The 24,706-nt window shown below is 43.1% G+C and overlaps 1 protein-coding gene across 3 annotated transcripts in view; it reads left to right on the top strand.

Annotated features, from left to right (window-relative positions):
• RRAGC (Ras related GTP binding C) overlaps positions 1 to 15,389 on the top strand; it is a 112,237-nt gene extending 96,848 nt beyond the window's left edge. For all 3 annotated transcript variants that reach the window (XM_078681241.1, XM_078681240.1, XM_078681242.1), the window contains one exon: positions 13,710 to 15,389. In XM_078681241.1, the coding sequence (XP_078537367.1) occupies positions 13,710 to 13,861 (152 nt within the window). In that variant the 3' untranslated portion in view covers positions 13,862 to 15,389. The remainder of the gene's footprint in view (positions 1 to 13,709) is intronic.
• The last annotated feature ends 9,317 nt before the right edge of the window (positions 15,390 to 24,706 follow it).

Raw genomic sequence — 24,706 nt, 5'->3', positions numbered from 1 at the left:
CACTGCTGTACAGTCTATGCATAGTCTACAATCTGCAATTGAAACATAGGGGAATGATTCAGTTAAGGAATGGACAGAGGCTGGAATCCTAATACGTGTATAGAGAACAAATTACCTCTGACACCATAGATCAAACAAACGTGTTTCTTCCCAAACAATTTTTTGATTATCTTTGGGGTATATGCATTTGTATTTGTCTTATTTTTTCATATTAGATTTGCAAAAAATAATCACGCCCGTCAATGAGCAAACTAGACCAACACTTTCTTATCTTTTCTTCTCAGTATGTACAAATAAACACTGAAAATTTGTTTACAAAAAACAGTGTGCCCATCAATTATATACAGTGCAAAAAGGATTAAACATACGGTGCATTATACAGTAAAAAGTGCATCAAGAAGTGATTCAAAGGTACATGTAAAAAAAACTGAACTTTACGTCCGGTAGAATAAATAGTCCTATTAACTTCTGTCACCATGGACAGGGGCAAGGGAAGATTACTGCATTTTTCTGTCCTCAGGCTTCTCTGCTTTTCTAGCCAGGGGAGAGGTCAGAAATAGTACTCGAAACTCGAGGGTGGCCCTTGTTTTTCTAGGGGCTATTTTAGTCCAATTTTGGGACCTAATTTGGGCTCGGTTCAACGTGGAACCTCTCTCAGGTCGGGCCAACGCGTTTCGTCCTTCTGGACGGCACTTCTTTTTGCGAAGGTCTTCGTCAAGGGTGGTGAGTTTTCAAAAGAGGACTTGTGTACCTGAATGAATTTAAAGAAAGGCTTACATGAATATCAATGTCTTTAAAAATGTTTTTCGGAGGGGAACTTGTCTAAGGGGGAACCAAACATGTACCGTGTCGATTTCTTGGGCACCAATGGGGTCGGGTTGTAATGTCCTTGTGTTTCTTGACTGTGGCGTGAGCTGGGAAAAGAAGAGCATCAAGGCCGGTTGTTGACTGAACAATGGTTGCTATACATCATGAAGTTTTAATTAGGGCGAGTTTCCCTTTAAACTGTCTGCTGTTCAAACATGCGGGGGACTGAGTGCTACCCGACTTTGGATATGGCAATACCGGTGGTCCCCCTATGGTGACTGGTGCCCATGGTGGCAAGCTGTCGGGTAAGTAAGTGGAAGCCAGGCCGAAGTTATATTCTGTGCATTTTGTGCATGGTCTGTGTAACCTGTACCCATAACGCTGTGATTTGGCCGTGCGTAGATTTCAAAGGTGAGGGACGGTGCTACATGCATTATATTCATGGTTTGTCATCCATTGTAATACCTTTTAGCTTCGCGTGTCACCGCTGCACGAGTTCACCTTCGGAGCGAAGCCAGCCTTCCTAAAACTTCAGGAGGTGGCGGGAGACGCAGCAGGGAAACCTCAGTGCAAGCAGAGCTTTTTGATTCACTTTTGCGTCCCTCCTACTAGTCGGTTCAATGGCTTCTTCGGCTTCATAGTCCTTTTTCGTTGTTTTTATCAAAGGTGCGTCACATCACTTCCGTTTCCGGGACCTGTTTGTTGTCTTGCCTGACTATGTCTTGCTTGCGGCCATTTTTAGTCAGGCTTTCATAGATTGCCGAGTGTTGACACGGGTACGATCCTGCTGTCCTCCTATGGTTCTTTTTCTCCTCTTGCCTCAGTCTCATGATCCATAAAAATTCATGTAATTTCTGTTTGTGCAATTAGTTGAATTTTAAAGGGAAATTTATGAGCAGTTAGAGGGTTGTTTCCCTCAGTGGTGGTGTTAAGAATTGAAGAGTGGAATACATTGAGGGGATACGTCAAAGGTTGTATCCTGGTTTTCCAAGTTTCTTTAATTGTGCTAAACAATACAGTCATTGGTGACACAATTTCCGAAATCCATGCTGGCTTTTTTGGCCTACTTCAGCAAAAGGGGCCAACATAGATGCTACCGACTTTCATATTACATGTCTGATTTCGCTCATCTCATTCAGCCCATTTTCGAAGGTATTGAGATACATGATGGTTTTTGCCTCAAATTTTGAAAGAAGGGCATCGATAATATGGCCCGTCACATGCTTCAATACGGTCTATTTAAAGTCTTCTGGGCCATGATGGTATTCAATGAAGTGTGGACAAGTGGTGCACTTATAATTCTACATCTTATCCTGGATCGATGTTGCGTTATGTGTTTTTTGATGGCCTGGGTAGTCTTGCCGATGTATGGTTTGGGGCAAGAACAGACAATGCCATTTATAACATTGTGAGTATTACAATTTGTAAACTCCTCATGTTTGACAAACTTCCCATAGATGAATGGGGACCCTTCTATTGTGCTTGCGCATGATGAACAATTCCCACATCGTTTGTGTCCTTTGTGGCAATGAAAGCAGGTTTCAAATTCAAATTTGTTGCCTACCCTTTTTCTTCATTGTATTGGCTCTTACCAGTCTGTCCCTTATGCTCCTGTTTTTCTTAAGTGCAAAGATAGGGACAGCGGCTAGTGGTTCCAATGCTTTTACTGTGTTTCAATTTTTTCTTACGATTTTCTTGACCTCATTGGTGCTGCCCGAGAACGTGGTCACACATACCAATGGTAGACAATCTTTCTTCTTCTTTGGTATAAGCAGGGACTCTCTGGGGGTGTACCATGCTCTCTTCATCGCTCGTTTGAGCAATTTTCTCGGCTACTGACGCTCTGCTAGTTTCTCCAAAAGCATTTTGGCATTGGAAAAATAGTCTTCTTTCAGAGTAAAATTTCTTCTTGTCCTCAAAAATTGGCTGAATGGCAAATTTTCACGCAGGTTTCTCTGGTGGAAGCTCGAAAAATGGAGTAGTGTGTTCTTATCAGTTTTTTTAGAATACAAGGTTGTGTACAGAATGCCATTTTCGTGTTTGATAACAGATCTAAGAAATTCATCTCCACATTGTTGACATTAATTGTGAATTGAATATCTTTGTTCCTATTATTGAGTCACATTTGAAACTCCAATAATTGTTTGTGTGTCCCTCTCCACAACATAAAAATGTCGTCAATATAGCGGTACCACATTTTTATGTGGCCGTCCTATGGGTTGTGACTGTGAATCCATTTGTCTTCGAAGAGGGCCATGAAAAATATTGCCATTTCGGGGGCGAAAGGACAGCCCATGGCTACTCCCTTGATTTGTAGGAACTGAGATTCATTGAATTTGAAGAAATTGTATTTCAGGCAGATGCCTGCCAGCTGAAGTAAAAACGAAGTTGGTACATTATGCGGTCTCTCCCTTTTGTCTAGGAACACTTCCTTTGCTTCCAGACCAGTCTCTTGGGGGATATTTGTATAAAGACTTGTGATGTCTAATGTTACCAAATATTCTTCATCTTTGTTAAAACACTGACCCTGCAGTAGTGTTATTGCCTGCATGGTATCCTTTATATAGCTAGTTGTTGCCCCTACTAGTGGTTTTAAGAACGTGTCTACATATTTGGCTGGTCTTTCCAGGATGGAATTCACTCCTGAGATAATTGGTCTTCCCGGAGGATTTTGTGTATCTTTGTGGATTTTAGGAAGTGTATACAGGAGCGGAGTCCTGGGGTTGTCATTGATCTTATATTCTGCTTCCTTCTTTGATAACCAGCCTTCTGTGATTCCGATAGATGTTAAATGAACTACATTTTCTTTAATCAATTTAGTGAAATCTTCATCCGATCTTCTGTAATGCTCCTGGTTAGACAGTTGGCGTGCCACTTCTGATTCATATTGATCTTGCTGTAGAATAACAATAGCACCGCCTTTGTCCGCAAGCTTTATTATGATTTCATAATTTTTCATAAGCTATTGTAATGCTCCATTTTCTTCTTTAGTCAAGTTCCATTGTGTGTAGATTTTTTGGTTTTCCAATGTATTGAGATCTGTCATTACATTCTTCTCAAAGGTCAACTGTTCGATTGGCATTAGGTCAGTGGCTGGGAAAAAAGTCGGAAGGATTTTTGAGACCAGAATAGTTTTTGGATGCTGTTTCCATTTTGTCAGCGAAAAACACCTTTAGCCGCATTTTTCTGAAAAGTTGTAACATTTCAATATTTGTTTGACCGATATCAGGTTTTGTGGTCAGTATAAAGGATAGACCTTTTTGCAGGACTTTCATTTCCTCTTGTGAAAGGACATAGTCTGAAAAATCCAATTCATAATTTGTCAAATTATCTACCAACGGTAGACTCTCCTCCTGGTGGTGATTTCTCCTTAATATTGTTGAGGCGGAGGTGGACCATTGTCTTGTTCTTGTTCTTCCTGTTGGTCTTCCCCGACCTCTCTCTAAAAAAGGCCCTGGCTCATAAAATTGTCTGGGTTGATTACCGCTGTTGCTGGTTGTCGGTTCTGAATCACTAGAGTTGTCAGAGTAGGAAGAAGCATCAGGGAGGGAAAGTTGTATATTGTCTTATGGTCCTACCACCATAGGTGCGGAGCATACCAATATTGGCTGGCTGTTTATAGTAGTCCTTGTCGAGATAAGGATAGGTCTTCTTTTCTGTGAAGTTGTTAATATTCTTCTGAAGTGTTCATCTTTTTATATCGTCAGTGTTTTCTTAAAAGTCTCGTTCTCTTTTTCCAATCTTATTAAGAGTGCTTGTGCATTCTGTATCGCCGTGTTGTTTAGAAAATCCACTTCCAATTCTTTTATCAGATCCAGCTCCACTTGACGTAGACTATCTGCTGTCTTGAGTGAGTGGAACATCCAGTCCCTTGAACATTTTCTTCCTATATGGCTAATTCCATCTAAATATTCTGGTTGATCTGTAAAAATCACGGGTACATTTTTGACCTGTAGCCCGTCTGGTATTGTTCCTCCCCTGAGATGTTCAAGCAGAACTTCTCCGTTTAGAGCTGTACGTATTTGCTTCTTTTTTAACCGGGTGATCTCCTCCAAGTCCGATTGTTGACTTTGGTTCGCTAGTGTGTTGCCAGGATTTAACTTTGACTGACGTTTCAAAAGTTCTTCAATTTCCTCCTCTCTAATACTTAAGGTTTTTGGTTCTGTCATGAGAGAATCTGGTGGTATTGTCTGATCAAGAAATGGCGTGTGTTGATATTTGTAGTGTTTAGTTCCCGTGTTCCATCAAAATGATACAGGAGAGTGATGGTAACTATCTTTAAATGGTTGGTGTGGTAACAGGAAGAGTGTTGTGCAAATATGTTGTTTATAACAAAGGTGTCCAATTACCCTTGTTGAGAAACAGAGAAGGTTTTGGATCCTACATCTACCCAGCCCGGATCACAACAACACGGAAAACAGGGAGTTGGCTGGACAGGACAATTAACAAGAAAATTCTGCAGGCACGTAGTCCATCTATACCACGTGGCCACTGGATTTGTATTCCAAACACATTTATTTTTCTTTTTAACTGAAATTCCCAAAAGTTTCAAAAACAAGGGCACAAACAAGAAATCGTCAGAACAGTTGGTTCATGTATACAGTATCTACAAATATACAAATATACAAAAGTACAGCATATACAACAACGAATCAAACGAAGCTAATGATCACACACCAAAAATAAACAAAAAACATACAATAGAACAATTAAATTGCAATTATGTACAGTGCATAATTAGTGCATAAACAAAGGAAAGACGACCAGTCCTTAGAACTCAAAAACCAGGGGACAGGCGGTATACAGATGGAAAGTGGTGCCTGCCTGTCTCCCAAACCTGTGGCAGAGTGAGTCTATGGGGTTACACTGCTAGGGTCCAGAGTTGAGAAGTGATTTATATCCTAGCGGCACCCTTTGAAATTGCCACAGGGTGAGATATCTCAAATTAGGGGGGCGAAAAATTTTGGGGGGGGGGAAGGGCCAAGTCCAACACTTTGATTTCATTTGTCACACTGCTTGAATATCAGTTTTAAAGGGTGCCCTTTGTCCTTGTGTTGGAAGCAAACACATCCCTATTCCATTGAGGGATATGGAATGTAGGTGAGGTGTGTGTTGTCAATATTATACACTGGTCTATGGCTAGAACCAAGAGGAGTATGATGGAGTCTTAATTTAGGTGGGGGGGGTAGTTTGGTGGATAAATGGATAGATTACAAGATTTACATTTTCAGTTGTAATATTTCCACTAGTAGAGGAATCTGGCAGCTTAATTGTAGAGAGAAGCGGATGGGCAATATTCCGGTCATGTGGGTGAGTAATTAGACAATTCAGAAAGTTGATTATGAGCTGGCTGTTCAATAAGGTATATTGGTGAAAATAATGGAAATGGTTGGCCTATTTTTACTTAGTTAAGTGGCCAGGAAAAGAGGTTTTGTAATGACAAATTTGAGCTTATAGTTGATGTAGATTTGTGTAGAATAGACTGATATGTAATTCCCCAAAAGAGTCTAGGAGAGAAATGGCATGTCTATTCTTTTTTTTTTCTTCAAATTTAAATTGAATACAAATGGGTAAATTGATGATATTCTCTGCGTATTTATCCATAACAATCAGCAAAAACTGTAAATATAAAGGAAGTTCAAAAATTTAAAGCAGGTTGTTCGTGGGGTTGTTGGGAGAGGTTAAATCAGTTTTTGTAACATGGTTGCTGCAGTGAAATTCAACACTCCAATCATCCTTGCATGTATGAATCAAGGCCAGAAGACCTCATTCATACCTTGGACTTTTATGTGAATTGAAATGTGACAAAGGTCTTTAGTAGTTGCCACGAATGGGGTAAATGCAAGTTTCTGGTTGTTGTCTGACTTTTGAAATCAAGGCTTCTGTCTCTTTCTAGAGCCATGTACTTTATTTTTTCAGTGTGTTGCTCCACCACTGGAATACTCTACATCAGTGCTTCTTACCCTTTTGACTTCTGTGGACCCCAATTTAACCATTACTGTGACCCGGGGGGAGGGGGGGACCTATTGAAACAGTATTGGAGTCCAGGGACCTACTGAGTAGTTACTTAAAGCTGGGAACACTGTCCAAAGCATTTGAACTAAAACCCAAAGCAATACAAAAAGATTATGAATCCAGTTTTCATCAAACAAATATACAAGTGATAAAATATTGGATTTAATTCACAAACCAATATCATTTTTTTAAAATTTTGGCAAGTTTGAAACCCTACTAAATTCAATTGAGGCCAGTCATTGTCCCTACTATATTCTGTTTGATGCACTTGCCCTGTTCCTATGAATCGATCTGAGGATACTAACTTAAGTTTTTTTACTTTTCAACGGTTTTTATAGATGCATTTACAAATAATAAACAACTAGGCCTGCAGTCATACCACCTCAAACAATAACCTCCCTTTCCCACCTCCCTCCCACATTATCCCATCCCCACACCAGAACAGTGGCATGGTAAACCGCAATATATTACACATCCGTATCTAGTGCTTCAAAGGATCTAAAGCGAGGCAACAGTGCAGGATCAAGCATCCTAGTGTCTGTGGGCATGGCTTATCCTGGAACCCCGCATTAAAGTATGAAATGACAGGACCCCATAGTTCGTAAAAGATCTGAGGTGTGTCCCTCAAGTCATTTGCAATTGTCTCCTGCCCAACAGGTTCCAGAGCTTGTGGAACCCAAATTCACATGGAGGGGTGGTTGGTTTCCCCCAAAGAGCAGAAATGATGAACTTGGCAGCGATGATGAGATGGGATATTTATTTATTAGATTGCACTGGAATGGAGTGGATAATATCCCATAAAGGATCTACTAAATGGGACCAATTCGGGGAGCTTGTCTAGGTTTGAGCCCAGGATCTTGGAGATTGCAAGAAAGATAGCATCCCAAAAGTCTCCCAGTCTGGGACATGACCACAGCATGAGCATGAGGGTGCCTATATCTCCTCATCCGCAAGAATGGGGGTAGGTGTAATTGATGATTTGGCGTAAGATGTCAGCATAACACAATTATAGAGGATTTACCTGCCACTGGCATGGCAAGCGAAATTTAGTGCAGAGGAACTCCTCTTGCCACCGTTTGGCTTCTAATGTAAGATCATTCTCCCATTGTAAATCAAAGGATGATTTTACCTGCCGTTGCCTGTTTGTTGAGTATGCCTTAGATGCTAAAGACGTGGGCCTAGTTTAGAGTTATTGAATTGGATACTTGCTTCACAAACGTGACTGATGTTCCATCCTCTATTACAAGCGCCTCTAAATATAATGCTCTTGTAATACGATGGACGGGATATCTTGTCACGGTTGTGATGGAGTATCACATCTGCCAAACTCTAAATTAGGCTCCACGTTTTTGAAGAAGGAGAGGTGCAAGAGGAATTTCTCAGAGTGCAGGTGCGCTCATAGCATGTGCTTTGACACTACTGTGTGAGACCCAGTAGCCATTTTCGAGGTAATGAAAGTGCTTGGCTTCTGGAATGCCGTATTCATGTTTGATCTCTTCGATGGTTTGCAGTTGGCCCTCAGCGTAGAAGTCCTGAAGGTGAAAGCAATCCCTCTTTCTCCGTATCTGGAAGACCTATGTCAGCTGGCCCGAAGCGACTACGTGTTGTCTACGATTGATGTGAAGAGAGAGGGAGAAGAGGTCCGACACTGTTGGGTTTGACAGCAACAGAATCCCAAACTGCTTGAAGTCTTCTCTGGTCTCTGTACCTCTCACTGGGCACAGGTGTATCAGCCAGAACTAGTCACCTCATTAGCTCAAGGGAGCCTTTTCAAACAAAGAGGGTGGGAGCACACTACCTCACATCCCAGCACTCCGTTCGCCCCACTGCATCATGGTAAATGCAGTGCATGTTAACACTTACTTGAGTGGCAATTTTCACCCTTGTTGGTACAGAGACCTGAGAAGATTTTGAGCAGCGTTCCCCGCACCTTCATAATGACTTGCTCTCTACTGATGAAGAATTAATCCAGAAACGCTGGTCTAGAGTTACACAGCACAGGCTGCACCAACTAGGGTGAACAATGAGACTACTACTGAAATAAGTGTTATCATACACTGCATTTACTATTTGGGCAAATTAAGTTATGGGAGGTGGGGCAGTGGGCTCCAGACCTCCTCCTTTTTTAAATGGGTTAGGTCCATGCTGGTTTCGGGAATCAATGTAATAGATATTTCAGTAATGCCTGGAGTGTCTCTTCTCTTTGTCATGAAGTTATTGATTAGAATAGGATGGAGTTGAGTAACAAAACGTTTATAGAAGACTGGGGATAAACCTGTTGGAGCTCTGTGCTTTAGAAGGATTGATGGCTGCCAAAACATCAGCAGAAGAGATGGGTTCATCGAGTTCCTCAGCAAAGTCCACAGAGAATCAAGGTTGGGTGACTGATCTCAGGTGCGGCGGTTGGAAAATATTAAGTAGGCTGCATACAAGGACTAATAGAAGGAATGGAAAGCTTGGAAAGCTTGGAGATCCCCCCCCTCTCTGGTAATGTGCATGGTGTGAGAATTTGGGATTTCAACAGTAAACCTGCAGTGTTGGTGTCCTTCAGTTTGTGAGAAAACATAACATTAAGTTTGTTGGCCCCCTCATGGAAGCACGCCCAAAATCTAGTGAAGATATAATTGGCTCTGTCTAACTCCAGTGTGTGTAACTGACCCCGTACTGCCAAGACCTTCCACCAGAAATTTTTGGAAGGTGAACGTTTATGTTGTTGTTCAAGGGCCACCAATTCTGAAGTAAACTGGGAACTGGTGAGGTCACGTATGTGCTTAAGTCTAGCTGCTTCCTGGACAAAGTTCCTTCTTTTAACTGCTTTGAGGGCAATCCAAACTGCACATTTGTCTACGTTCTCTGTGTCATTGAGAGTCGGGTTTTCTATCAGCTTCTGGTATATTTTGGACACTACCAGCAGGTCTCAAAGAAGGGAATCGATACGGCGCCATGTCTCCTGTTGTTGTTTCCTCCAACCCTCTCCCAATAAAGGGTCAGCGAGCCACTGGTATGGTAAGTGGCAGTTTGGGGGAGTTGGTCTGCCTCTGCTATGATGTGCTCGAGCCTCTTGTCCTACAAAAGAAGGCTGATCCGAGCATAAGTGCAGTTTGCGGATGAGTAGTGGCAGTTATCTATAGTGAGTGGGTGGCATGTATGCCAAGCATTGAGCAACTCCAGGTCGTAAGCTAAGCCCACCCCTCTGAGGATAGCCTCAAGGTCCTGCATGGCACTGGTGTGATCTTTCCTGGGAGGCATGCAGAAGGACGCTGAGGACCTTTACCAAAAGCAACAATTATCTGGAGTGTGTCCCTCAAAAAAACTTTCTTCCCAGGCTTTTGGGCATAGATTGAAGCCAAACAAATCTGTTCAATAAAGTGCACTGACCTGGCAGGTAGGACTGCTGTGTCTGTCTTCTTAGAATGAGAAAAGATGTGGCATTACCATTGGAATGCTTGAGATCACAGCCTCTGTGTCTGTCCCTAAGAGATGAGTTTCCCAAAGAAAGTAAATATTATATGTGCTCAAATACAGTTAATTTTACCTATTTGCCCAGGATTTTAGTTTTTTTTTTGGACCCCCTCTGACTTGACAGGTGACCGCTTTCAATTGAGTTTATGTAGTAGTCAGGTTGCAGTAACTGTAAGGGAGAGAGGGCAAATGTCGACCACGCCCCAATACGTACTTTTTGGAGTGAGTGGAAGTCTGTGTGCAAACCCACACCCCGTCAAACTTGCAGAAATGTGAAACAACATTATTAATCGCCCAACAGTTGGTGTAAACAATCCCGATAGAGCCATCAAAGTGAGAAAACATACCATGAGCATGGAGGCTTCCACCTCCCGGCAAAGAAAATGAGAATGGAGGGGTTAGTGGCACTGATGATACTATGAAGTAACCCCACCCCACCCCTGCCTGGCCCAGCCCACACAAAGGGGGAAGCCCTAAGTAGCAGTAGGGATCCCCACAAGAGAGGTCCATGGTGCCTCTTGCTGAACCGGGGCCACCACATTCATCTGATTGTTGTTCCCTCTTTGCTTCATCAATGGTCTTCTGTTTGATGTGTTCCAGAAGCTGGAACTTGGCTGACGCCTTCCCTCATGCCAGAAATGTCTCTGCCAGCCAGAACCACTAGACTGCCAACTGACAAATTCGGGATCTGTTAACTTCCTGGAGGGAGGCTGTGACGTGGGTGCAGCTCTCCCAAGTATAGAAAATGCTGAAAGGATGTGCCCACCTATAGTTTTTATCACAAGACATCAGGAAGTCCGTAACAGGATTAAAGTTACGCAGTTTTGCAATGGTGGTAGCCGATAGACCCTAAAAAAGGACAAGCTGTGCACTATTGGATAAGATTGAATCTCAAAAATCTTTGAGCATATTCTCTTCTTTTTCGGTGAAGCAGTAAATGTGGGTTAGAACATCCTGTGTGTATTTCCTTACTCTGCGCAGAGGCACCACTCTATTCATCCTTTCCAAATAGATGGGGTTGCCATTGCTTCTTTCCAGATGGTGTGGAAGTGGAGTGAGGTACGTGGGAAATGGGCCTCTGAGACACTAGTTGGGACTACCTGAAAGCGAATATTGTTGCAACCATACCTATTCCCAAGATCTTCTCATTTCTCCTTTAACCCCTTGCATGCTCGTGACGGAACCATTCCGTCACGAGCCACGGTGGTGCTGTGCTGGTGACGGAATGGTTCCGTCACGGCCCGGCCGCCGCGCCTGCGCTACAGTGATTTCGCGCCTGCGTGGCGTGTTCTATTGAGCGGGCGGGCCCGTGACGGAACCATTCCGTCACAAGCACAGCGCCACCGTCGCTCGTGACAGAGTGGTTCCGTCACGAGCATGGTGGCACCGCGCGGCCCCCCCTCCCCCCTAGCGCCGCGGCAGAATTACCGCCGCGGCCAAGGGGTTAAGCTCATTTGCTGATCAGATACTTTGATGCAGTGCACGCTTAAGTTTGTTTGTCCATAAACTGTTCAGTTTGTTCCACATGCTCATTGTGGTCCCACTTAAGGGCGCACCAGCCTTGTTGTAGGTCCATATTGACCCCCTTAATGTCATCCTATATCTCTTGAAAGAGTTGTAGGAGAAGGCCTTTAGTGATGAGCCTGGGTGAGGTCCTTGGGAGTATCTCTCTAACCCTCAGCTGGGTGCGTTGCTGTGGGGGTTCACCCTGTGAATATTGTGAAGGAAGAATTTGTTGGTTTTGTCTTGAGGCAGGCGTGGGACCAACTCTCACAGGTCCAGGACCTCCATCAGTACCCAGGGCAGGGTCTTCTCCCCACAGTCTCCAGCTCAGTCCGAAAGCAAAGATGCCCAGCAGCCAAAGGCCAACAGCCAGTCCGACCACTTCGCCCTCTCCTCCAGTGACATGGCTGTGTTAAGCCAAAAAAGAAACACTGCCATTTTACATGCATACTTTACTTAAGTTGTCCTCATTTCTACGCAATGACTTTTGTCACATATTTGCTTGCGTGACAGTGCAGGATTGGTTTCTCGAAAACAACATTACTTACATTTACACTTTGTAGGCACACTATCACTATACCTTGAATATTAAGTTCAGGGCCTAAACGCACAACGTGTAAAAATTGTTATTTGTTGTTCGTCGATAAGGTGACTCAACTATCACAAGAGGATACAATGACCTCCGCACGGAAGCATGGATGCTGTTCTTATTTATTCACATGCATTTCTGTGTTTAAATCAGAGGAGCACTTTGCTTTCACCGCAAGAGCAGCTGATTCTTGTTTTCCCTCTGCGAGGAGGAATGTCTAACTTGTGACCAAAACGAGGTCCTGAACACATTGGCTACAGGTAATGGGAAGTTAAATTATCCAGTAGGGGATTTTGGCAGATCTGCCCTAGGTACCCAGGTTAGGGACAGCATAGTAGGAGTACAGTACACACCATAGTTGTATGCCAGCATACACAATTACTGCTGTAGCACAATGATGGAATTGTTTATCCTTTTCACTATTCTCATTTTGTTATTCACTTTCATCTGCTTCTGTCTATAAATCATTGCAGCACATATATATTACACAAGAATCACAATGGTTCAATAAATATTGAAATGCCTCTTTTTGTATTTCTTGTGTATATCTCTGGGTATGCATGAGTGACTGAGCGAAAAGGTTCTAGATCTTTTACCACGATTCCTTGGGGAGTCAGGGCTGCCATGTTCTGAGGTTTATGTGTACTTATGGTGGTACTGTGAGCTAGCAGGACTATAGACAAACATTTCCTGAGAGGATGCATAGAATCAGTCTGTCACCATCCCAATGTTTATGTTGTCCAGCAAACACACATTTCTTACTGAGAAAGTAGAAGCCGTATGACATGGCGCCACCAACGTTAGTATATTGGGTTATTATTTAATGGATCGCCTGAGTAGTTCTCTTTTTTAGACTTCAGTTTCAAATTCCTTCACATTTGCAGAATTTTTTAAAATATTCTGTTGTGCATTTTGCTTCCCTTTTTGTATACAGCTTATTAATCTGTTAATATTTTATTTTCTAAGCAGTCGCAGATTCCCTGCATAGGTTTTGTGGATTTCCAGGTGTCTTCGGAACACAGGTTAAGAACCACTGAGCTACATGCTTGCAGCAGTTATTGTTCCCAGGATCCAAGCTGTTGAGACCTATTCAGTTAATTACCTTGTTATCTTTTGGTCACCTTGGAGCATTTGAGTGCCCATGACGTACATATCAAATCACTGCCCAAACTGTTTAAACAGAATTGTGAAAATTAAATAGAACTGTAAAATACATAGTGGCATATTTATACTGAGAATATTAATAGCTTTCAAAATGTATCATTCTCTTTGTGTGGTAATGCATTTTCAAGTTTAAATTCTCATAACTTATTTTTTTTTTATCTTTGCATAGGTTTGATAGACTACAATTTTCACTGTTTCCGCAAAGCTATTCATGAGGTATTTGAAGTGGGTGTTGCCTCCCATAGAACCTTCAGTCATCAAGCAAGTACCACAAACCTGAATGCAGTGACTCAGAATGGTACACCTGCCAATGCAGTTTAAGTTTAAACAGTCCCATTGCCAACTTAAATCCAAAGGCAGAGACATGGTGTGTACAAGGTCCGAAATGGAATAGCTGCTGTTCTGGTGCTGGCTCTAGTGGAAAACTCACTACACGTTCAACGTCTTTCTGCATCCTTGGTCATACAGCTCAAGCGGTCTGAAAATCGTAAGAGAAGAGTACGAATTTCACTCAGACTTTCTCTTATTACCTGTTTTTACGAGTCATTTGAATTGGGATTAAAAACTGCACTAGAGTTCCTGTGAAGATTATAAACCATGCTTATGAGCACCTTTCAACAATTCCAAATCGCTTGGATTGATTCATGTGGATGTAGTGCTTGCGTTTTAACCCATCGCCTTTAAAGGAAATGTGTATTTTTGGAACCTCAGACACATTGCCCCGACTGTTTACAATTTCAGTAGAACGCAACATTCCAAGAAGTCTCAATTTAAACCTCTCGAGTGGTGTGAGCCATATTGACAGAGTGTGCTGTAACTCAACTACAACTGGAAGAACTGCACACTTCTGTGGCCAATGACTACACATGTGTGGTTTGGGACTGAATTGTGCCGTGGGCTAGATGTTAGTTCAAGTCTGTTCCTTGTTATCTGACCAAGTAAAGGCACCAAGGGTGTGAATCAGAAGAGTTTTGTGCTTTGGAAAAAAGGTTGGAGACCTAGTTGTGGCAACTGGATTAGCGATTTGTTAGAAAGACAGCAAGGAGCATATTTCTTTATTGACTCTTATCTTTATGGAACAATCATTTGCAAGACTTAATTCCAGCTGCCTTGCTTGGATGGATGACCAAAAATGTAGTTAAGTAATACTGGCCTTTTAAGATATGAATATTTACTTGAACTACTCTATCTGGAAATGCTTATGCAGAAGATGCCCTAAAATTGAAGTGAATTTTGCTGTTTTATTTACAGTGGTTTCCAGTATTTACAAACAGTTGTTGAAGAATGAAGTGCTGTGCCTCATTTTCCTTTGCAATGTTTCAAAACCTAGTAATGTTTAGTTCTGATGTATTTGTCGCCACACTTCATGCTCTCTAATTTCCCCCGTTCCCGTTTTTAAATTGGTCCGGACTTCACATTAAACAGCCTTCTAAGGTTGCTTTGCCATCAACCGTCCCATTCTTCGCACCTTTTAAGCACAGTTAGTAGTCCAAGCCCTACACACTCGTTTTGGCAGTTTTTACATACTCAAATTTAAACTAGCTGTGTGAGTGTTGAGAAGCTCAATTCCCTCAGCAACTGTTTCAAGTGAAGCATCTTTTTCGGATGACATTTGTCTGTCTGAAATCTGCTAGACCACTTGAGTACATAAGTGCCACTGTATGATATGTTTGTATATAAAAAAAAATCTATATACCTAACGGTGTGACTGCCTTTGAGAGTTCTCTGCAGATGATTGTCGATGGTGTTGTGGCTTAGCACATACAAGGTTTATCAACCAAAAATGCTTTATTATATTTTTTTCACTGAAGTATGTATAACGCGGGCATTAATAAACACATTTGCTAAAGTTGATGTTTATTTGCAAGTGAAACTGAAGATTTGACTGTGTAGCGGAAGGATCTAATGCCTTTTTGATTTTTGTGTGGAAGTATTTACTCAAAGAAGACACCAAATGTTAATCACTTGAGATCCTCTTTATTATATGACACTAAAGTTTGTTACAGATACCCTGCCCGTGTTGGTTAAACTTTGAGTTTTTATAGTATTGATTAGGATAATAGATGAGCATCACTCCAGCAGATGGTTAATGTAAGATTCCTTTTCAGCTAGTAGCTGTTTTTGCTCCATTACATTGCTCTCTTTGACAGGGTAGAACGTTTAGCTGCTAATGGTCTGCAGGAAAAAAGTATTTTTCCCAGTAAGAATTGCTACCATGTTTTTAGTGTGTCGCAGTCGGCAGTGCTGACTAATGAGCTTTTGACATTCTGACAGTTAATTCAAATATGTCCTTGTTTTTTAAGTGCCCTTCATGGCAGCATTATCAGTACTTAGTCTGCTGCTTGCTGCAACGGCAGAAATGTATGAACCCTATAATTAATGCATCAGACATTTAATAGTGCTTGATTACCAATACTATTGGTTGACCTTTTTGGTATTACCTAGAGGAATTAAATCCCCCAGGTGTTTCCCACAAGACAAAACTTGGATAGTAGGGTTGCAGTATCCATTATAATGGTAAAATGCATTCCTGTGACTGTATGTATTCAGTAACCTGGCCATTTGACAGTTAATTTGGAGAACAGATAAAGCATTGGATAGACTGATTTTATTGATTGTTTTCGAGAACATGAATTTAATCTAGATTCACATGTTGTGCATTATTGCCCTGATTTTGGTTGGAAATCTTCTTCTGACCTAACCTTTTTTGTTGCCTTGCTAAATAGTCTGTAATTTAGCTGTCGTAGATTAATTTCAGACAGTAATTTAACATTCAGTTAAGAGTGTGCTTTGGGTCTTTCCTTTGCTCATGATTGGATTCCTCTTTATTTTGTCCAGTTTAGTTTCCACCTTGGCATTCTATGTGTTTTTCTTATTCTTGTATCTCCCCTGGAACATTTTGGTTTTTCCAGGCTCCCTATTGGATGGGTTTTTCCTTCCACTCTTGATGTCAGGAAACTATGTTTCCTTTTGCATGTTCCTATAGCATTAACCTTTTAGCACACTATTGGTGATCCTGCCTCTCTCTTTCCTGTTTTCCTCGTCTTCACATCTAGCCCAGCCCTGATTCCTCAACTCAACCTGCTGATCTTATTAACGCCCTCAGTCTTTTCCTCTGGTCTCCCAAACTGTTGCTGATCCTCCATCTATCCCTTGCTTCTTCCACTGACAGATTGATTATAGCGCCTGTCTGGCAATTCCTTTTGTGGCCTTTTCGTTTAAGTGTGGATAATCTTGTGGACTTCACAGCCCCTGATTTGAATTCTCCAAGATCAAGGTAATGCTTTCTGATTGCTGCAGTTTCTTTTTCCTAAGAAAACTCAAACAGATAGGTGCAGTGAATAGCCACAGGACTAGAGGAGAAAGCCTGATGACAGAAAACAAATTCAAGGAGAAATTTAGATGAGAAGAAGCTCAAAGGACTTTTAGCCTTGGCAGCACAGTTATAAACAGGGCTGAAGGGGAAGTCAAATCCAAGAACCAATACAAAGGTCCAAAAGATGCGAGGGACAAAATGGTAAACCAGGGCAATGATTCCATTGAATAAACTCTCCAACTGTGTTTTGACAGTGTACAATCTCACTCTTCCCTGTTTAGGGGCAGTATGGGAAATGGAAGGTGCGTTCTTGAATTGGTAAACTTGCTAGATAAACACAATGAAGATGGCCATCTTTGTTTTGTCTACTAGACTTCCCTTTATATTATTAAAAAAAAAATGTGGCTGAGGATGTGACAGAAGACCTCCTTACACTGTAGATACCAGAGAACCTCAAAAGAGGAGGCCTGTCACCCTCAGAGCTTTCTTTAAACAAGCCCATATATGGTACAAGCCATATACAGAGAAGCACAGCCACCCACCCAGAGAAGGGGGGCCTTCTGGGCCTCGAATTCAGCCTGAAGACTCCAACAACATTCCCCACCCTCTACAGCCAAGCCCTGGATTAGCCGTACAGGTAAGACAGATGGGGACATTCTGCGTCCCCTTGCACCCCTGTGCAGACTCAACAGTTTAATCCCTCTTCGAGGCACCAGGTTTTCTGAGAGAGGTATGAAAGAAGCGATGTACAGGGCAGAGACATCCGCCTCAGTTGTGGGATGCCTGGAGTGTGGGTATTTTTCCAGTGAACCAAAAACAAGAAGCGCAGATGACTAAGATGTCAAGCTCTGTTTGATTGACATGAGGGGTGATAATAAATAATGAAATGGATGTAACGCTTGGATTTCATTTTTGAAAGTTGGATGGATGTTCTATGATTTAGTTATCTAAATGCCACTGGATTAGTGAGTTTGTTAATAGTAAAATGTTCCAAGAAACATGGTTGTAGCTGACAAGATGTTCAGTGGGTAGGAGTCCTGAGGCTAACCCATATCTTATCTCCAGGTTGCAAGGTCGGTGCAGGCAAGTGTGTGAATCATCAGTAGTCTATGGATCGTTTAATCTCTAATGTTCTTGGCCATAGCTTTTTTGTTCCTACAGATGCTTGAAAAAGTCAGTAGCAACAGGAGCCAGAGGATTGATGAACTAAGAGGACGGTCCCATACGAAGGTGAAATCCTACCATTTTAGATGGATGAGACATTGATCGCAGAATGAGTGGTGTTATGGGTAAAATCTGCTAAGGGTAGTTTTTCAAACTACATGAATTGGGTAACATTGCTAAAAACATCGCAGTCAACTGTTGCAGGCCATGGTTTATCCTTTTGGATTGCCAATAGGGTTGAGAATGATAACCTGAAGATCATTGGTGTCTCCTTTTTTATATTTTTTATTTCTTTAATTATTTATCAACACTAACGGATTACAGTGCAGTGGATTAGTGCCATTATCACTCTGCTGTGTGTACATCAAAAAACAAAACCTTTTCCTGTTACATCCCATAAAAATGATATTTACAATGACTGACTCGCCAATCCCTGATGTTCAACATATGTTCAATGTCTGTAAGTAGATTGCGTGTGAGGAAGTGTCACCTGTAGTGCTCCCAGTTAGTATGTGGTCCGCAGGGTAGGCACGTGCGCGATACGGGCCTTTGGAGAGAGAGGGAGAGAGAGAGAGTGTTATTTTAAGTGCAGTCCTAAAGGTTTTATGTTCTCTGGGCAGGCAAGCCGACATATTGCTTATGTCTTATCACCTTTATGTGGTCCTCCACAGCTACCCGCTCATTATTCGCCTCCCACTCATGGAGGCTTTTTGCTTGCGATTTATCAAGATATTCATCCCATATTGCTCAATTTGGATCCCTCCCTCACCTTTGCTGGTTCCGAGTCATGGTGTCCGCATCTATCCTGATTGAGGTACCGCAGCTAGTCCTGCACCGCTGGGGGCTGGCTAGCCTTTAATGCCATCAATATACGTCTCTTCAATAACAACATGGCTAGGTCAGCAAGTCTATGAACGTATTTACCTTTGGACGGTCATGGCATCAATCCAAGCAGACAGTCGAGGTCTGTTTGGTATTACCAATCCAACTACGTCTGATACTATCAGTCACCATTTCCCATGTCGAGCTTAGCACTGGGCATGCTCACATCATATGATAAAATCTTTCCTGTGACTATTTACACCTTGGGCAGGCCGAAGAGGTTTCCCCCCCCCCCGCTCTCCCTGTGCATGCTGTGCACACCTTTCGGGGTAATATATGTTTTGTGGAGGTAATTAAATTGCATGTAATGAAATCTCGGATTTCTCGACACTCGCTTGGCTTGCTCCCTAAGATTTTGCCAATAGTCATCTGTGATGTCCTGGTCAAGTTCTTTATCCCATGACGTCTTTGATACTGGGCGATGAATGGACGCTTGTGTCTTGAATAAGTTAGGCAAAGCTGTAACGCCCCTATGGGCCATGCTGTGTGTAAGGCCACCCTGCAGTGAGGCGGATACCTGCAACTCCTCTCTCCCACGGTCCCACCTGCTCTCAGTCGCAAGTACTATGCTATTATATGCAAGAAAGTGCCTGCATTCAGTCTGTATGTTATTTAAATTTGCAATCCTGCTGCCTCATACCACTCCCCAATAGAGGAGTTCCCGATTACTCCCAGGTTCTCGCCTCATGCTCCTGTGCATATGGAGGTGGGGATCCGTGCTTGTAGTTAGTCCTAGCATTTCTTCGCAGTAGACATAAGCGCAGTGTTTGTTTCCATTCACATGGTCTGGCTCATCAGCCAGGCCAGTACTGATCTCTGCTAATGGCCGCCTGTAGGTCAATTCTCACTGTGTAAGGACCTGCTTTCAGCCACCTCAGTGGCCACTTAAGCTGTGTAGTATAGCTTGTATTCAGGGTCCACCCCCCCTCCCATCGGCACTGTGTATTGTAGAGGGCAACCCGACTCCTGCCCACACACCGTATCAAGTTAGAGAGCCCATTATTCAGAGCCCTAAAGAATGAGGAAGGGCGAAGCACCAGCAATGCGTAATAGTACAGTAGCTGGTACAGAATGAGCATCTTGGCTAGCGCCGTTCTACCCATTGGGGACAACATGAATTGTCTAATCGAGGTACGTGCTCTACCCAGGTTTCCCTCTATTAAGTCTGCATCTGTATAGGTGAACGTTCAGATACTTAAATATGTTGTACACCATTCGAGCCCAGCATGCAGGCACATCTCTCCATGAGGCCCCCATGGGCCTCATGGGGAACAGACCTGACTTGCTCAGTTCACTCTTAGGTCCGATGCTTCAGCAAACAACTCCAGTGCCTCCATCAGGATCGACATGGACTCACCAGTGCCTCGTAAGTAGACAAGCATGTTGTGTGCGTATAAGGATATCGCATGCGCTCTCCCAAATGCACGTCCCACCAGCCTGCTGCTCGCATACGAAGTCTACATGCCAGTGGTTCAGTTGCCAATGCAAAAATTAGCAGTGTATGCGGGCAACCCTACCTCGTGCCCCGGTGTATAGTAAATGGAGCAGAGATCGTCCAGCCTGTTTTAACTCTAGCCAACGGCTATTTTAATCCATGCATGAAATGTTGGTCCAGATCCTGTGTCCGACGGAGCGTCAAGGAGATATGACCAGCCCAACGTATTAAATGCCTTTTTGAGGTCCAGGGACACCTACAGGCAGTCCTCTGCTGACACTTTGCCATTGGTCATCAAGCTCCAGAGATGACGGACATTAGGGAAGGTGCTCCTACCCTGTATGAATACATTTTGGTCCACGTGAACCCATCTTCCCACGAGAGGCAGTAGCCTGTTAGCCAATAGTTTACCCAGCAACTTTATTGAGGAGGGAGAGTGGGCAGTAAGATCGCACATCCTTGGAATTAGGATGATTGGCATCTTTTCATTGATGTAAACAAAAGCTGCCAGAAATGGGAGCCATTCTTAAGCTCCTACCGGAAATAATAGTTTGATGCAAACTATTAAGACTAAGACATCAACGATGAATCCTTCAGCCGTGCTTGAGAGTAGTGTTTTGCCTTAGATGGTGAAAAATGTGCCATCCTAGAAACGGTAACTATAATCACACATTAGCCCTGAGAAGGGAGGCTGATTAACAATGAAATCTTTAACTATGGTGTGCCAGGGGTGAGGAGCCACCACTAATGCCTGCAGATATTCAAACGATTTTTGTGAATCCTGTCCTTGAACACATATTGCACATGTATGTACAGATACATCAACATCTTGATGGATATTTGGCCACCAAAAAACCTGAAGAATTAGGTCAAATGTGGATTTCACTCAGCTATGTCCTGCAATAGCACTTTAAAACTCCTATGGAAGACTTTTATTGGAAAGAACAATGCCTACTTGAACATACAGATGATGTCAAACGACTATATAGATTTGTGACAAAGGATGTCTTCCAATACTTGAGAATTGAATCAAGCCTGGGCTTCTCGAGCTTTTTGGAAAAAAGAATGAACAGCCCTAATAAGTTTGTTTGTAGTAGGTGTGTTGTTTCAAATTATTTTTATTTTTTTATTTTTAGCGATTTGTAGAGCGCCTGGTGACCCGGAGGCATCCTTGCTCATTAGTATATTTTCAGTGAGGTGTACGCAGGCACATTTTGTGATGCAGGAATGTGTAGGATGTGAAAACCGAGATCGAAAGAAAACATAAGTCAAACAAACTTAGTGACTGTTGGAGTAAGAGAGTCTCCTGCATAGTAAACTGACATGTACCCATGTCATGAGTAACAAGACTAAATGTGTTACTGGTATCCTGATGAGCCCAGCACACACACAACTCTGGAGTTCCTGTTGATGTTGGGTTAGAAATTAACTGCAAGACCACGGCCTGTCTTTGAGGTCAAAAGGGTTGCCAAAAGTATACTGTAGTCGATCAAAAACAACCGTCTGTGTCAGTTCAGACATGTCCTCTCAGCAGTGGTGGCAGCATAATTCTTTTTGAATCTGTAGTGTTGGACAGTCAATTTTTACTCGTTGAAAGTGAGAGGGCGATGCCTACAGGCCTTCTCGTCTAACATTCAACACCGACCTTGTGCTGACGTCTCTGTGTGCATGTTGAATGCATCAATGTGTAGTGATTGGTAAAAGGACTCCATGATTGCGAGTTTGTGAATTCTGAAGCCAGTAGGATCCATTTGGAATTTCACCTGATTTTCACATGGCACAAGATGGAGGTTGCGATGTAGCCTTGGACATTCTATGGCAACTTTTTTGGGAAGGGCTTGCTCATTAATCTTTCCTGAACACTGGCATTTGGTTGATGATGGAAGACTGGGGATGGAGCACCAGCATCATCATCATCATCATCCTCCTCCTCCTCCCCCCCCCCTCTCCCTCCTCCTCTTCTTCTCCCCCTCCCCGAAAATCAGCCCTCCGTAGCAAGCCTTATAATTAATTAATGACTTTAAAAACTTGTGCCAAAAAACAAAAACGTTCACTAAGGGACTTAAAAAATAGCAATGCTGGATGAACTTTAAATGACAACCTTTAAAAATGGGAATTATAAAATCTCTCCTTGGATTCTCATAATATTTGCTAAACATAATGTAAGGTATCTTGAGGAGACAAAGTTGCAGTCAAAAGTACATAGATTTTGCAGTTCACCACGAGGTTTTGGAACTGTTAATAACAAATGTACTCATAATCATGATCACAAACAGTCTTAGCATTACCTTCACGTTCAACGGGATATACACATTACATTGCATCGACATATTGTGGAATTGACATTCCCCTTGTAGGGCCCCCGTCCCAGCCCCTTCGTCCCTGTGCGCAACCCGCTCAACTAGCCAAGAACCCTCCCCAATCCCCTGTAAGCTTCACATAGCTGCAACATTTTCTCCCATTTCTTGGGGCATCCCCTGCTGTCATAAATTGTCTTCTCTGCCGCACAACACCAGTCCAAGTCCCTTTTCCATTGGGAGACTTTAGGTGGCAGAATTGCCCCCCACGCTCCTGCAACATTCCTCTTTGCAACCATTGATGCCACCTGTAGCCAGATTCGTTGATATTTGGGCCAATTCAGTACCCCTGACACACACAATGTAAGCCACGTGGGATCCAGAGGAACATCCTGCTCCAACACTTCTGACATAGTCCGTACAACCTTCCACTAGTATATCTGTATGAGCGGGCAGTCCCAAAGTATATGGAAAAACGTTCCCGTCTGCATACACCTCCTCTGACACTCGTCAGTGGACGTACACCCCAGTTTAAACATAAGTGTTGAAGAACCGGGATAACACACTTACTGGGTCTCGGCGGCGGGGGGACCACCCAAGTCTTCCATACCTTCCATACTTAATAAAAGGAGACACAGGAGCCTTTGTCTGCAGGAGGAACCCAGATTTATTTCAATAGCCCGGGCTATGGAACAGTGTGCCAAGCTAGTCAGAGACAAGACAGAGGAGGCTGCTACTACACTCTGTAGCTTACAAACCTTTTATACATTTTTCATCCCAGTCTTTTGGTTGTTAGTCCATTGTTCAATCAGGGCAGTGTTTGCAGTTGATAACCAGATCCAGACGATGTTTGTAGTTGGTGACCTGGTCAAGCTTGGTACACAGATCAATGTTCACCCGGGTTGATCAAAGCCATTCTTTCAAGTCATTGTTTAATCAGCCTGATCAGGGCCCAACAGTCAGACCATTGTCCAGATAACCTGCTCACAGTGTCAAGGATGTTTACCGGGCTGGGAGCAGGAGATGGAAAACAAGCTTATTTACACAGGGCGTGGGTGTCTCATGGCTTTCTTTTGAACTGCAAAGAACAGGGGGTTGGGTGTGCGACAGTTCCTGGGCAGAAATGCAGGCTGCAAGATGGTCTCAGTCGTGTCAGTTTAGATTTTCCTCAGGCATCAGCAGAAGGGACCAGGTGGGTCGTGTGGAAGTGTTTGACAGGAGATGGCAATGAAAAAATAATGGAGTCCTCGTACAAATGATGCCGATCAGAAAAACACTTTTCCTCAGACCCTCCTTTTGCCATTGAGTGGCAAATACTTTAAGAAATGTCAATGTTCATAAGACCATCTGTTTCTTGTTGGAGCATCATCATCATCATATTGGTGTTGTGAATGTTAGAGGGCGGAGGCTTGATGGTCTGGACACACATTGTACAGAGCACTGGCAGGCACTGAAAGCACAAACAGCAGGAGACCAGGATAGCTACTCCCAAGGCAAGGAAGATGAGGACCCTCCAACCCCACTGGGAAAGAAGATCTCTGATCCAGCCTGTGAGGGACCAGTTGCCTTCATCCAGATGAATTTCAGAAGAAAGGCGATGCAGACATTGGATGGCATCGTACACTGTAGGAGTGTTGTCTGGGATGTGCACGCAGCAGCTGGAGCTGATCAATTTACACACACCGCCACGATCAGCAAGGATGGCGTCGAGGACCATGCGGTTTTGGAGCGTTATAAGTCGGTCCGCCTGTAGCTCTGCAGTGATGTTGAAGAGGGCACCAGCTGTTACTGTGATGGTGGCCTCAAGGGCCCTGGTCAGTCCTCGTACAGACTGTTTGACATGGGGCCCTAGAATGGAAGGAAACCTTTAAAGAAGTCCCCGGCTTCCTGGCCCGCTGTATCCTCGGCTGATATGACACCCCTACGTGAGCGGCGTAGGGTGCCCTACATTGACAGGTGGTAACCTCCATGGGTGGAATACGTTGGTGGCAGGAGGAAGACCAGATTGCAGGTACCAGACCAGTTACGGGGGAGCCAAGTGTAGGCGGCAGTGCCACAGATAAAATAGGTGT

Source organism: Lissotriton helveticus, chromosome 3_1, assembly GCF_964261635.1.
Source record: "Lissotriton helveticus chromosome 3_1, aLisHel1.1, whole genome shotgun sequence".
NCBI classification, from domain to species: domain Eukaryota; kingdom Metazoa; phylum Chordata; class Amphibia; order Caudata; family Salamandridae; genus Lissotriton; species Lissotriton helveticus.
The sequence above is the reverse complement of the archived record's forward strand: the minus strand, read 5'-3'. Positions and strand labels throughout refer to the sequence as shown.